Genomic DNA, 14831 nt, shown 5'->3' with positions numbered 1-14831 from the left:
ACCGTATTTAGTTGTCTAACTGCTGCTTGAAACACAGTTATTGTCTTGGTGAGTAAATCCTAAATACCTTTATGGATTTCAACTGTAACAATATGAGGGCTGCAACACCTTGAATTTGTACTTTTTTTGACTTTTACACTGTTGTTTTTTAGTTGTGTTGTATTTTCACACTCTCTTGGCTAGTATGGGGTTACTTTTTTGTGAATGTGTGGGGAAAAAAATGAAGGGCTTGTAAGTTTCTGCATTGCCTGTTGACTTTCCTGGCTTTTTTGAGTAAAGCAAATATAAGCTGAGTGAAATGGATGCGATACATAGAAAAAGCAGGGGTGGGTTGAAAAGATCAGCTATTCCTTAATCTGATCTCAATCACTTCTGTTTGATTTTCTCTCTCTAATTTTGAGAGATTGTACTGATTTTGAATGATTGTATAAATCTAATCAAAATCAATCCTCAGTTTAAGGAATGTTCAGGTCAGAAGATTTTACAAAGACATTTTTATTTTCTTCTTTTGGGATTTTTAACAGAAAAGTCAACAGTGACAGCCACACTATGGCTTTCCATTTCTGTCTAAAGATGGGAATTGTGCTTCTGAGTTGTGTGGAGAAAATGCAGGAGTAAGAGACCATAAGAGACAGAAGGCATATATAGAAATGCTGGATATGTTTTCCAGTTCCAGAAGATTCTTCTTCCCTTGTACATCAGAGAAGGTGTTTGAGAATGAAAGGAGTAACTCAGAGCAGGAAAGCTTTCCTTGTCATTGTGATATTAAAAGTATTTTAATTCACTCTAAAAGTACTAATACTTTAAAGAGTAAGAATGTTCCTAATCAGAATGCTTTATCTACTTCTTTACATAGTTTTGACTTTAATAATGTGGCTTATTCACTCCACAAGGTTGAAAATTTCAATCATTTTGATGATAAAATAATTACTTCTCCAGATGGTGACAGCTCAAGAACAGAATCTGATTGTTCCCACTTGAAACAGATATCTCCTGCAGGATCCTTAATGGGTGCTAATGAAAACACTGGCTTTGGCATATTGTGTTTTCTCTTTTCTCATTCTAATATTCTGGTTTAACCAGATATCAGTATACCCTGGTCACTGATGATTGGGTTTTGCTATAACTTCCTTGGCAAAATCGCTTCCTGCCAAAACCACCACAATGAGAAATTTGCAAATAAATGTTTTCCTTAAGTCAGGCATGAATCAAGACATATCCCACACCACTGATGGTGCTAAAGCTCATACTGAAAATCTTCAGCCTGAATCTCCAATGTAAGAGGCTGTCACAATGTGTATAAGCACAGAGATCTCTGATGTCTTTGTGAGAAAGCTTCCTAAAGAATTTACGTGCTAGAGCTAGAGAACAGTTTAGTGTTATGACACTAAACAGTTTAGTATTAAGATGTCTTTCTGAGACTTTAGGTCTGTTCTCTGGAAAAAGTACTGGAATTTTTCATCTGTGCTTTACCTCAAATTTTCTGTTAGGATGGAAGAGTTGAAAGGTATCTATTGGCTTGCTGTTGGCAGTTGCAGAAAACTGGACCCAGAACCTGCTTGCTTGCCTTTGTTCAGTTCCATTCTGTTTGTTGTTTCTTTGTCAGCTAAATGAGGCACCTGCCAGAGTTCCTTGGCAATGTTTCATGAGGTTCTTATCAGCACTGTAAAGGAAATTCAAGCTGACTTTGCTGGACAGAGTATTCAACTTCTATGTTCTGCTGAAAATGGTTTACTCATGATATTTACCTATAACACTCACTCAAAGAATTTGCAGCAACATAATGAGAAGTTTGATAGAGTTTGATTGTTTGGATGATGATGTTTATTTAAATCACCAGCTCTTGAAAGACAGTGTGATGCAGATTTCACTGGACTGGACTTCAGATAAAAATTAATTAGTTCTTTCAAATGGAGTACAGTTGTCTTGTAAATTTCAAACTGAGTTAGCTGACCTGGTTTACTTAGTCTATGAAAATATGGGAAGTATTAAACCTTCATTAGGTGACATTCATGTGCTGCTGAGTACATCAGTGAAAGCAGACTGTGCTAAGCAGATTATGTATATGAGTCTTGTTCTTACAACTACTCATGTAGGTCTCTTAAAGAAAAATAATGTCTTTTTTTTGCACCCGACATTTTGGTTGCTTCATGCTAGCAATCACAACTGGGCAGCCTTTGGTTGTACAGTTTGAATGATATTCATTGTGCAGTTTTGCCAGACAAAGAGAAGTGCACAAAAATTGAGCTTTCTAAAAGGAGCAAGGTTGGACCTGATTCAGGAATTGGTTTTTCTAAAAACTGTGAAAAAGAAGTAAATACTCAGCTGACAGTCATCCCATCAATTCTTCAAAGCAGTTTGCATATCCCTTTGGAAATCTGGAAATTAACGTTCAGTTCAAGTGAAGAAGCCATTTGGCTAATTATGCATTTGACGAGGTGTTTTAATCCAAATACGTTTAGATACATTCAAAATAAAAGGCTAATAAATATTGATAAAATTCTTCCCCATTCCCCCCCCCCCCCCCCCCCCCTTTTTTTTTTATCAATAGAGAAAAGGGACCTCTGAGCTCTAAGAGGATACCACAGACTCTGTACACACATATAAGCAATAATAATTATTAATTGATTTTTGTACACTTCTGATATACTGTACATACAATTCCTTGGGAAAGTAAGGAAATTAAATGCTTCTATGTTATATGGTAGGTGGAGGGAAACTTTAATTACAGAGCTGTAATTACAGCTCTGTCTTATGATTTCCATTTTGGCTGTGTTTTCCAGCTCCTGCCATATACTATCTATCTTCATTAATGTCTTCTCTATTCCTCCTTGATTGTCTTTTCCTTAATCTTTTTGATTATCTTTGTTTTTCATGCTCCTCATTTACTTCATGCCCTTGATCTCAATATTTCAAAACATCTGCAGATTTTTAATCTTAATTTCACTGCATGCTTTTAATACTACAGATGTTTACAGCTTTTATTCATGCAATTTTGGGAATATTAGCATTGACAATTGTCTTCTTCAGAGCTTTGCATTTAAGGTTTATTGCATTTTCATATCAGAATTTGTCACGAGTGCAAAAGGAGCTGTGCTTTAAATAGCATTTCAACCTTTGGTCATGCTACTGTGGCAGGACAGATGTTTTGGGGTCTGTCATCTGTGTGCACATTTGTCATGCTCCAAGTAGGTTGTTGACAACTGAGGACACTGCCTGACAGATGGAGTGAGTTTAACTCTGGAGTTCTGCCCACGTAATGTGCTTGGCCCTTACTTTCATCATTCTCTGCTTGCTTACTGATGAGGTTGTTGATGCTGTAAGATTGCATCTCTTACAGTCTTTTTATTACTACATCCCAAGAAAAAAATGGAGATATTGGAAATTAGCAGAATATTTCCATTAGTCAAGGTTTTCCTCTAGCTTAGGACAAGGGGTATGTTACCTGTTACCCCCGTCAGATGTTTGAATAATAAATGAGCTGTTGTCTCCTATCTTTTGTTTCTTCCTTTGTAAGGGGAGCTGAATATCTTTTGAATCCTGTTGCTTGAATATGCCATCTGCCTTGTTTGAGGAAGATGGTTCTTGGCAGAAAAAACAGTGGTATCTAATCTGAAATTCTAAATTCTGTAAGCATATTGCCAAGCAGAGGTGAAATCCACTAGACAGAGTTAGACTTCAGTCTCTCTCCTAGTACAAGAACATTTCCTATTTGTTTTTACCATATGTTAGGACATGATAATGTAACTCACATGGGATTTAAAAAGAAATAGCTTGCATTGGGTAGGGAAGTTATGTCTGGAAGGATGAACACTTGTTTGGATAGAGAATTATGGGGGGTTTTATCATTACATTTCTACTTCCTTAAGGAAGTCCAAAAATGAGCAAACTATTTGTTATTTTGAGGTATTGTGAGGTTTGTTTTTTTTTACAAAGAATGTATATGCAAATGAGTAGACAGAGTAGTATCATCATGTCAGCCCTGCTCAGGAGTGGCTCCTCAGTGACATCACCATGGCATTCCTTCTGGGCCTTGCCCAAAGTCAGCATTGAGTGGCACTATCTGAGAGGACTGATCAAGGCTGTTGAGTCTCTGCAACCAACTTCTTTTCTGATTATACTCCAAAGTTAAGTCTTTGTGCGTCTTGTGTTTCTCAAGAACTCTCTTTCTCTTCTGTGCTTTTTAAAAAATCTAACTCAATGAATACCCTGCACTTCCATGAAAAAAGAACCTCATAGCAGTTTATTTTGCTCTAATATTCCTACTATTTTTACTATGTAAGGTAAACAGAAGGATCATTGTTTATTGATATCAAAACATTATTTATTGTATTAGGGCACATTTTCCACTATACTTTGTGTTCAGGACTGTTTTCCTCTCTATTAGCTGTTTGTAATAGTTCTCTGAAAATGACTGTCAATAAATTACATGTTGACAGAAGTGGCTTTAAGAGTGGCTGTATAGTTTTATTGCCGTTTTAAAACAGATGATGTTGTTTTCAGGGGAATGAATTTCTCTTTTCCCCCAAGGAAAGAGAAGCTTACATTTCAGTGCTCCAGAAATGAGTTTTAGCTGAAAAGCCAGTAACTTGGGCAGTAATTACAGAGGAGCAAAATGGACAGGAGACAATATTTGTTGTGAAAACAAAGGTGGCTAAAAATATGTTTCCATTCAAACATAAGCTTTTTTTTATGGTTTCCTAAAGTAAAAGAAAAAGAGTGTGGTAAATATACTCTAGATTAACTCAGTGGAGCAAACATTCACTTTTTTTTTTTTTTTTCACTCTTATTAATGCTAATGTTAAGGGAAATTACGTTGTCATCTGTAATTGACTGGCAATGAAATAACAGCCTCCTCTTCTTGAGAGCCACAACAATGTCGAAAGGGTCCCTGTAACAGGCAGAGGTGTTTATGAATGACTTTCAAATTCTTCTCCAACTCCTACACAGTCTCATGTGTACTGGAAGTCACCAGGAGCTGCTAGAAGATGAATGTTGAGAACGCAGTTACAGCTCGAGTGATGGATAGCAGTGCTAAATACAAAAATATAACATAGTCATAACTTTAAAGTGATCGTTTTTCAGTGTTTTTTGGTTGTTAACTTGTATTTGTCATGCTACTGTTATTTTTTTTTAAAGTGCCAGTTCATTAAGATTTTCAGACCAAATATGTTCAATGGAGCAAATAGAAGACTTTCTTAAAGGCAGTTTCTGTGCTTTTTCACTCTAAATGCTTATGCTACTTTTGGGGCATAGTGACTGCAAAGCATTAATCTTTTCAGTTGCAAAAATGTTTTCTTTTTGACATAATGTCAGAGTTACCTATTCCGTCTGGCTGTCAGAGGAATGAGCTCTCATTGGAAATAAATTTTTAGATTGTTTTGTCCAGACTGTGCAAATTTATCATAGCTTTGTTTCCTGGGATTCAGATATGATTAAAAAAAAAATAGTAGGAAACTGTTTTGACAGTGGATTGCTTATTTAATTATAAAGTGGGTTTGAACTGCTAAAGTTTAAGAGCTTTTTGAATTGCCTAGACCCCTGCAGCTTTGCATGGTATTGTAAATGTTTGTTATAAAAGACACATACAAGAATTAGAATTAACTATGAAAGCTTTGCTAATACACTGATTTTTTTTTGAAAGGCAGGTAATAAAAGTCTTCTGCTTTCCCTTCTGTTTGATATCTGAGCTGAAAATGCCTTTTCAAATAAAGGAATATTCTTTAATACACTTCACCTTAATTTTTTCTGCATAAAAATATGCTGGGGCATAAGACAAGATCCACTTTGTTTTCAAAGAATTCCTTCATTTTAGAAGTAATTTCTGCTTCCTTTTTTCCTGCTTCTCTGACCAAGAACACTTGCTCGTTTTCAGTGAAGTTCTTTTCTTTTCTTCCTTATGTAGTGATTTTGGTTTTCCTTTCTTCTCCCTATTTGGTATGTACATGAAAGCGGATGGTCTGTCGTTCACTGGGAGCAAATCCAGACGACCTGAAGGACCCAATTAAAATTAGTATTCCACGATATGTCCTGTGTGGGCAGGGAAAGGATGAACACTATGAGTTTGAAATAAAGGTAAGTGCTTACCATTTGCTTTTCTTTCATGCTTTTGTTCCACTAAGTGCAGTTTTGGGTTCTCTTTCTCTTACATAAATGGCCTCAATGTTTTTAAATTAGAGAGGTGAGAAGAATGCACAGTATAGGACACTATAGACAAGTATTTTTCAAGTGGGTTCATTGTACAGAGGAGGCTTAGTGGCCAAACTCTTGGGGTGAGCAGTTCCAGAGCCAATGTCAGTTCAGTTTGAAGAGTTCCAGAGATGAGGATTAAATTCATCTTGGTTATAGGAATGCCCTTTATTGACATGCAAGTGTCAGGTATAGAAAAGGCCTAGACTTGAAATGTTTACCTGAAAAATGAAAGCATTATTAAAGTATTTTGCACATATGCATGACAAAGACTTGATTTCTTTCAGGCTTTCTTTATTGTTCTTATTCTTCCCACTCTGCATTTCCAAGGTGTTGCATCTCCAAACTCTCAGTTGTTTTTCTGTGCAGAAATGCTGGGGGTAAAAAAGCATATTAATTTTCTTTTTTCCTCTGGTACGCAGCCAGCGTTTTTTCAAAGCAGGATCTAAATTCTAATTGGAAATGTGTTCTCAGTGTGTGTGGACATATGTGTGACATAACTGGTGTACATGGCATCAGGGACAGAACTGGCAGCCTCCTTTGCTGAATGTACTGCCAGATGCTTCATTAGCTGCTGTGAGGTGGAGGAGTGACCTTCCTTGCACTGTAAAGGACCATTTTTGAACTGTGCTCTCTCTTGAAAAGGTTTTTATTAAGATGGGCAGTCTTAGCTTTCTTTGTGCTAATTAATTCTTCATTCTGAAACATATCATGCCATTTGTGGGTGGAATACTTCCTTTTGCCTGTTGAACTTTGATTTTCTCAGGGCTAGTGAAAGCCCAGAGCCAGGGAGATGCTGAGAATAAGTGCACATGAAACTTCCAAAGGACTCTTCTACTCAATTTTCAGCATATGAGATTTACTAGACTAGGCAATGGTTAGTGAAGATGGCTAAAGTAAAAAGATAGCTTCTGTTCTGAGTATGTTGATGGATTTCTTTTCCAAGTATTCTCCCTTCATTGGTAAAACCCATGTAAGCCTCTGCGAGATCTTAGCATGAGGGAGCAGTTGAAAGAATATGTGCAGTTTGGTAGTTTTGGGGATGTTTCTTACAGTCATTCCCTCACATGAATCAATCAACTGCTGATGCTTTTTCCTTTCCCTCCAGGTCTCTGTGTCACAGTGGATTGCTTCTGCTGTAGTCAGGATTTAGCTCCATGCTACAATCCACAGACCTTTCACAAACTTTTCTATTTTAAACCTTCTCTGTGCAGAGCTCCCAGCTCTACTTTGATCTGTATTAATCTTCAGAAGCTCCTACAGTTATTCTATTGAAAATTAAAACACATGGAATAGTGGGTCTGTGGTTTTTTTACCTTAAAAATCAGGCAAATGTGGCAGGGGGTGGAGATTAAATGTACCTATTTATTTAATGTCTTCCTCATAGGTCAGACTACCATGTCAGCTGTCAAAATAATTCCTGATTTCAACCTTACTTCACTTAGTTTATTTTCAGGTCATCTGAAATATATGTCAGTTGTGGGAAATGACTGAGGTGTTCCTAGTCTCATTTCCTTTGCTGGGCCCTAAATAAGCTTTCTTCAGCAAGATTCCTCTTGCTTGTAGGAAAATGGGTTGCTGACCTATCTGCATATCATAGCACTTTGGAACCTGACAAAGTGACAAGTGATGATTGAGTTGAATTTTAAGACAGTCCCCAAAACTGTGAATCCCGGATATCTCAGAGGTCTTTTCTTCAACAGATGTTCCTAGTCATTGTGTTTGTAGTTAAATCCTGCATATTGTTATTTAGAGGAACAAATATAATAAATTTTCTGTGTATAACAAATATATAAATTTCTTCTTGTGACATGCAGTAGTAAAGATTATTTTGTTTATATGCCAGAAGAGAGAGAATGAGTTTCACTTTCCTTGGCAGCTTCATGATCAATTCTTAAGTCTTTCAACCATAACATACTATCAACGGTATATTGTTTTAGTGCAGGTTTAGCATCTTGTCAATACAGACATGTATGGGAATAGGCCAGCAGAGTGTTCTGTCCCCTCAGGTTCTTTCACTGGATACAGATCCTAATTAAAGATGTTGAGTGAGTCTTACAAGAACTGACTGGAGAGAATTCAAAACAGGAAGAAATGGATAATTTATTAGAGCTAAGACAGCACCTTCTTTTGCAGCAGGAATATGTCATGGAGCTGTTTGTGTTAGTCTGCTATTAAGTATTCTGTATGAATTGATGGATTCATTTCCAAAAAAGTTTCCATTTGAGTGACAGTTTTATGTGTTGTCTTTAAAGACATGATGAAACAGTAATAGCTTAATCAGGTCTAAACATATTTATGTTAGAGCTGAATTGGTATGCCAGAGAACTATTCTTGTATTCTCCCCTTCCTTTCATGTTGTGTCAGGATATTCAGACAAGGCTGTGCTAGAAACGGCGTGGGAGGAGCTTTTGCATCAGTAAAACCAGAGGCATCTGTTATGGCAGTGCCCGTGGTTGCAGAGAGTTGGCAGAAGGAGCAGCAAGGCAAGGGAAGATGGAACTCCAGCCCTCATAAAGGCACACAGGGTCTCCTGGGAGCAGGTGATGGAAACAAAGTTTGGAATCAAGCACAGCCCTGCAGGGATGCTCTGACAATAGTGAAAGTTGTAGATAAGCCTTCTCATTCTTATTCAGCTTTCCTTCATTGTTCTGAGTTCCCTCTTTTTATTTATCCTGTTTGGTGTTCTTTCAAAATTGGTTTTCTTGTGTTTCAAAGCCTTTTAGTGGTGTCTGACAAGTACTCTATAAGAAAAGATCCAGGCAGATGCAGCCTCAAGCAGTGCTTTCTTTCAGATCCATTGGCATTTCTGTTCAGCCAGATGCTGTGTTGGATCTGCTCAAAAAGTCATCATTTCTAGACTAAATTTATTTCTGAGTTTGCTGAACTGTTGCAGAGTGGGAGTAAAGCAGAGGCAGTTTTCATTGCTACATAGTTCTTTAAGAAAATGATGCATGCCCTGTAACTGCCTAAATTAGTAAAAAGTCTAATATTCTGTCAACCTTATCAGATTAATACCCTCAATAATAAAATAGAAAAAGGCTACAAAAAGTTTTTAGAAAACTTCTAGCTTTTCAGATGCTGTTTTTGTAGTGTGAGGAACAGTTTCAACAAAGTGCATTTGAAGAAATACAAGTTATCATGATGACTGGACATTTTAATCAGCCCAGATAAAGAAATTCAGCATTTCCTGGTTTTTTTCTAATTGCTTTCATCAATTAGTGGAATATTGCCTTTTTGTCCCCCAGCCATGGTGTTCTTTCTGGCCCATAGCAACAGAAGTAGGACAAGTTCTGTGATGTGCTTTACTGTGGAATCAATTGAAAATGTCTCCTAGGTTATTTTCTATCAGTCATCATGAGCAGAAAAGATAAGAAGGAAGGACTGTGATATCTGCTTTCAGATTTAATAGGTTTTACATAGGAAATGGTGCTTTTGAGTAAGAAAAACAAAACAACCCACAATTCTGAGGCAAATCTATGATCACAACAGTGCCTAGGTAAGAATATTCCAAAATATATCTTGCAGATGTACTTAACTATGGTTTCTGTTCTTAAGAAAATACTTTTAACTGTATTAGCAAATTATGTAAAAAGCAAAGGACTTTTCAAAATTGCTTTACTTGTTGTTCAAAACATCTGCATGTGTCCCTATCCCATTCCTACCGAGGGTATAGTCTGTCATACAGTTTTTTTTAAATGGGGAAAATAATCCCAACCCAGACTTTTTGGATCAGTTGTAGGAGTAAAAGGCCATGTTCTAGAAATGCTATTGCTATGCCAAATGCAATGTAATTCTCTTTATCCAAGTGGAGTTTGATTTTGTCTGTCCTAATAACATTATTGCTGTGCTTTGGGGGCCAGTTAAGACTTTGTTTAGCATTGAAATTTGTTTTTCAATCATACCAGCTATAACACACATATATATAACACAACATTTTTGATGACCCACTTAGAAATGTCCATAATTAATATCACCTTATTTCAGATTGTGTTTAGTATCTCAGTTCTAGTGAGAATTTTGCGAGTAACTGATGGTAAGGTTGGTTTGCCCTCCCGCTTTGCTTCTGTTATACGTTCTGTTCACAAGAGTAATCATGAGGATTTTAAGAAAACTTCTTATATAAATGGAATGTTCGTCACCATTTTCAAGACACAGACCAAGAGTGTCTTAAAGGAATATCTTCTACTAAATGCTGGTATAATATTTTTCCCTACAAATTGGAATCTCATTCTATGTGGTAATGAACTCTGTGTGCCCAAGAAATGTGTATTTATTAATTGTCAATATCTGTATATAATAATATAGAGTTCTGTGAATATTTCAAGAGGCTACACTACACTTATTCTGGATGATATTTATTCATTAATGGAACACCCATTAATTGTAATACTGAGAGTCAAATAGCTGCACCAAGAAGTGATTTGGGGATGTATTTCATGTATTTACAGTCTTGTCAAACCACTGTGGATTGAGGAATAAATGGATTCAGGTGTTTTTTGCTTTGCAGTCAGTGCTCCTTACTAAATACAGTTCTGTCACTGTAATGAAAGAAAAATTAAGTAAACTTATAAACGGATTTAAGACAGATAAGAACTGGCCATTTTAATCTTAAGACCTTATATACTGCATGGGTTTTAGTGTGGCACACTGTGTGGGTTTACTTCTGTTTCTCCTTTTTATATTGACTGCTCTAGATAACAGTCCTGGATGAGACGTGGACAGTATTTCGGCGGTACAGTCGTTTTCGAGAATTGCATAAAACTTTAAAACTGAAGTACCCAGAGGTAAGTTTTGGTAAAACTTCTTTTATAGAAAAGGGTAGAGACTTGAAAAGAAGTGGTTTGAAATATGTTTACTCAAGGGAGGTGATTTCAGACAGCCAGCAGAATTTCACCAACACAGTTCTTGCCTGACCAATCTAAGACCTTCTTGATGGAGCAGCTATATCAGTGCACATGGGAAGAGCTGTGAGTGTCACCTCTTTTCATCTGTAAGATGACTTGGTGTCTTGGTTTAAGACAGTTTAAAGAGATGGGCACTCTGAAATAAGTAACCTTCCCCTTCATTCCAGCCAATCCCTTCCCACCAGTAAGGAGTGACATACAAGTAGATGTAAATGAAAAAATAACACATTACTAACAAGCAGAATGCCAACAGGCAAGGAAAAAATGGTGAATAATTTCTAGATACCAAACTGTGCAAAACTCACTACCCTACTGGAACAAAGAGACACCCAAAATGCCAGAAATAGCCTTTCCTGAGATGGCACAAGGCCTCAAGCTTGTAGGACAAAGGGGCAAGATACAATCACATCCCTCTTGGGAAGGCAGGAGCTTTACAGAGTAATTTCAGCAGCAGATGATTTGCCAGCTTGTGTGGGGTTTGCCTGCAAAATTAAAAATTGATCAGATCACTCTGGAGACTTTCGGCATTCAGGATGAGGAGCTGTGCCTGGTGGAGCTTTAGTTCATTGGAGTGAGCCTTTATGGAATTATGGAGTTTTTAGTTTTCACATATAACTTCTAATTATTAACTTTTTTTTTTTTTTCATTCCTACATGTTTCCTTGGATATTAGAAGAAATAAATCATTCAAACAATGACAGTGACCCTGATTTGAGAGTTAGGACAAGAAGCTTGGGCCATATATTCATGGGCAGTATATTAAAAAATATGAATATGTTCGAGAAGGAGAGACGTGCCATAGTGTGCACATGCTTTCTTGGTCTTTGTTAACATATGCTTTAAGCTAAAAATGAAGTGAGTCTGAGGCTCAAGACTGTTCACATATCAAAACAGTATGGAAACCAGAAATGGAAACTACTGTGCACCAAATATCTAAGAAAATGTTTTAAAAAGAAAAAGGGGGGGAGGGATAGAGAGAGAGAGAGAGAAAATAAAATTAAGTCATCTTTTTTAAATGACAGAATTTTTTGTAAGGTAAAGTTGAGTTTTTAATGGGAAATTGAATTTTTCTCTGTACACAAATGCTTTAAAAATATTACTTGTGAACATGAGTATCACATCAGTATTTTTATTTGAATAAATTGCCATTTCCTCTTGGAAGTTAGTCTATCACCAGGAATATCCTAATTGCATCTACCTCTAGAAAAAAGAGCCAGGCAGTCATCCAACTGACATGGAAAAGGGCCACCTGAATCCCTGTGCAGACTGATTTTCCCCATTTAGGAAAATGTCCTAGATTAGTTTTCTTCAGAGTTGGTTATAGGTCCTGACAGTACATTGGGGAACAACTGAATGCATCAGAGAGAGATCTGCTTTGTTCTTGTAGGTAGTAATTTGATTTAGGAGGAATCTGTGTTCCTAAAACCACTATTAAAATGTCCCATGTACTGCAGCATATTAATTTCACCTTTTTGAATCAAGCATTTGTGACTGACAGTACAAATTCAGGCTTTTTTTTTTGGTGTTACAGGAGGAAGTGGGGTTTTTGTATTCTTATTTATTTGCTTGTTTTGAAGAACTATGACAACATGAGTAGTATTATTAGGTCAAAATAAAGTCTAGTATCCAAGAGTGTACAACAGGAGAAGATCCCAGCCTAGAGCACAGGTATATGGTTTACTTCATCTTGGAGTCTTCCCAGCTGAAGTTTTGTTGTCATTAACAGTTCATAGTTAATATTTTTCCTATGGATTTTATCTGTATTTTAAGTTCTCTACACTGCTCACTTTATAAGTATCTTATAGAGGCAGTTTTCTCTTGCAGTTTATTTTCCTTTGTCTGCTTTTTCTTTATTTTTTCCTCTCTGTGGTTTTGCTTGCAAGGTCAATACATTTGCTAGTTTATTGTGCCAGTTTGTTCCTTATTGATCCTTTTGTGTTGCCATGTCTTAGGTAAACTTACTGAGATTCACATCTAATGCATTAACAGAATTATTGGTTTAGTTATGCGGAAGTATAAATGTCTAATTTCTATGTAGGAAACACATTATATTTTTATTAAGCTGTCTGTTCCTCTGTGAAGAAATTTTGTAAGTCACTGCAAATACCAAGTCTTACAAGGTTGCCAGCAGTATCTTCTTCCAGTCTTGACTGAGCTTTCACTTCACAACTTTCACTAAATTATCGGAGAGGTTCAAATATGCTCATGTTTGCTAAATTTAAGCATGCTAAAGATTAGGACAAGCAAGATAAGCATTTGATCATGTCAGCTCATGGTTTTAGATAGGTACTGGCACGTGAGTACCTGTTCTGGAAACCCTTCCAGCACCAGTGATGTCTTCTCTGTTTTACACAGTTCAGGCTGTTGCGTTGTGTCCATTCCTGCTTTGAGACAAGGAACATCACAAGGGAATGACAGGTTTGTGGGCAGAAGTGACCTATATAATATGCAGTGGGTTTCTTCTGCTCATCAGCATTTCTACAAACTACTTTGTCCTTGTTTATCAGAGGGGAAGAGCCTGTTGTTGTTGATAGATGAAACACAACGTATTATGTGCTGCAGTAAAGATTTGGCATTTATTTTCTTTGAAGGAATTTCATTAACAGTGTTGCATATGTGAATGATTGATGGCTTTCCATATTTTTACCTTTATTTAAAATAGCTTTAATTTATGGTAATTTTGGATTAGTTTTGCACTGTGAGTAGCAGTTCAGTTTGTTTGGTAAATCGAAACTCATCTGTCTGCTTCTGCTCATCTGTCATTGAACTAATTTAGGATTCACCATGATGCTAAAATGCATTTTAATACCAAACTTGCCAGAATTATGCCTTTAGTCACTGTGTATTATTCCAAAGAAACTTGATCCTTAAAAGGATCTTATCAGAATCTGTCAGAGTTGAGTTTTATTTTGCACAGTTCACCTTCCCACTCTAAATTAATATTTATAATGAAGAGCAAAAATACTATGGACATGTTTAATATATGAGTGTCCTGCTTTTAGAAGTGAACTTTACAGTTCATTAGTTGCTCAGCTCTGAGTTACTATATCAGTATTTTAATAATCTGCTGATCTTGCATTTCATGTTTCTGCCACTGAGTTCCCAAAGGGATGTCTTGGCAAACTGATTTATTGGAAGGTTTAAAAAAAAAAGTATCTCTTTCAAAAGCAGAAACTTATCTTATATCTTCTGGTCTTACAAGATGTCATATATATTATATATCTGCACGTTTCTTCTAATGTAATTAAGGGGCTGCTGACAACTGCATATCTAACTAAAATGTGTCACATGCAAATTTTGAAAGACTGAAGAAGCTGCAGTAGGGTGAGGCTGAGCCAGTGGCAGATAACTACCAAGCATTTAACAGTGGCTATTTTTGGGGAGGCCCACATGACTGTCGTTTGCCCAGCTCCAGCTTTCTTGTACTGCTGGATTATTAATGACCATTTTATTACTTTGGGATTTTTAATTAACACCGTCCTTGGCTTTCAGTTGCAGTAGTCTCTCTAATGAATGCACTTTTTGATTGTTATTAGTCAGAGAAGAGCAAATGGACTCTTCATTCTCAATAGAGAAGCGAGATAGATTCTCACCATAGTTAAATTCTCCTGGTTTTCCCTGTGTCTTCATCTTTTCTTACCAGTTACTCGTTTTGGAATAGTACCAGAGTGTTGGTTTCTGCAGAAAACCTTCCTTTCTGATCTACATCTTGCTACAAGGGAAATCTCATTCTCCC

The 14831-nt window shown here is 36.6% G+C and overlaps 1 protein-coding gene and 1 pseudogene across 6 annotated transcripts in view; both read left to right on the top strand.

The window, feature by feature from the left end:
- LOC310906812 (kinesin-like protein KIF16B) overlaps window positions 1-14831 on the top strand; it is a 136215-nt gene that overhangs the window by 82987 nt on the left and 38397 nt on the right. For 4 of the 5 annotated variants that reach the window (XM_083856344.1, XM_083856343.1, XM_083856346.1 and 1 more), the window contains 2 exons: window positions 5953-6075; window positions 10887-10976. In XM_083856344.1, the coding sequence (XP_083712470.1) occupies window positions 5953-6075; window positions 10887-10976 (213 nt within the window). Of the gene's footprint in view, window positions 1-524; window positions 632-5952; window positions 6076-10886; window positions 10977-14831 lie in introns of those variants that run through there. The other variant, XM_083856347.1, reaches the window with a different exon arrangement.
- LOC310907662 lies at window positions 1165-4999 on the top strand (annotated as a pseudogene). The gene is made up of 2 exons: window positions 1165-2438; window positions 4951-4999. The product of its transcript is annotated as an uncharacterized misc_RNA (transcript).

Source organism: Zosterops lateralis, assembly GCF_965231275.1.
Source record: "Zosterops lateralis genome assembly, chromosome: 3".
Classification (NCBI taxonomy): Eukaryota; Metazoa; Chordata; class Aves; order Passeriformes; family Zosteropidae; genus Zosterops; species Zosterops lateralis.
The sequence above is the reverse complement of the archived record's forward strand: the minus strand, read 5'-3'. Positions and strand labels throughout refer to the sequence as shown.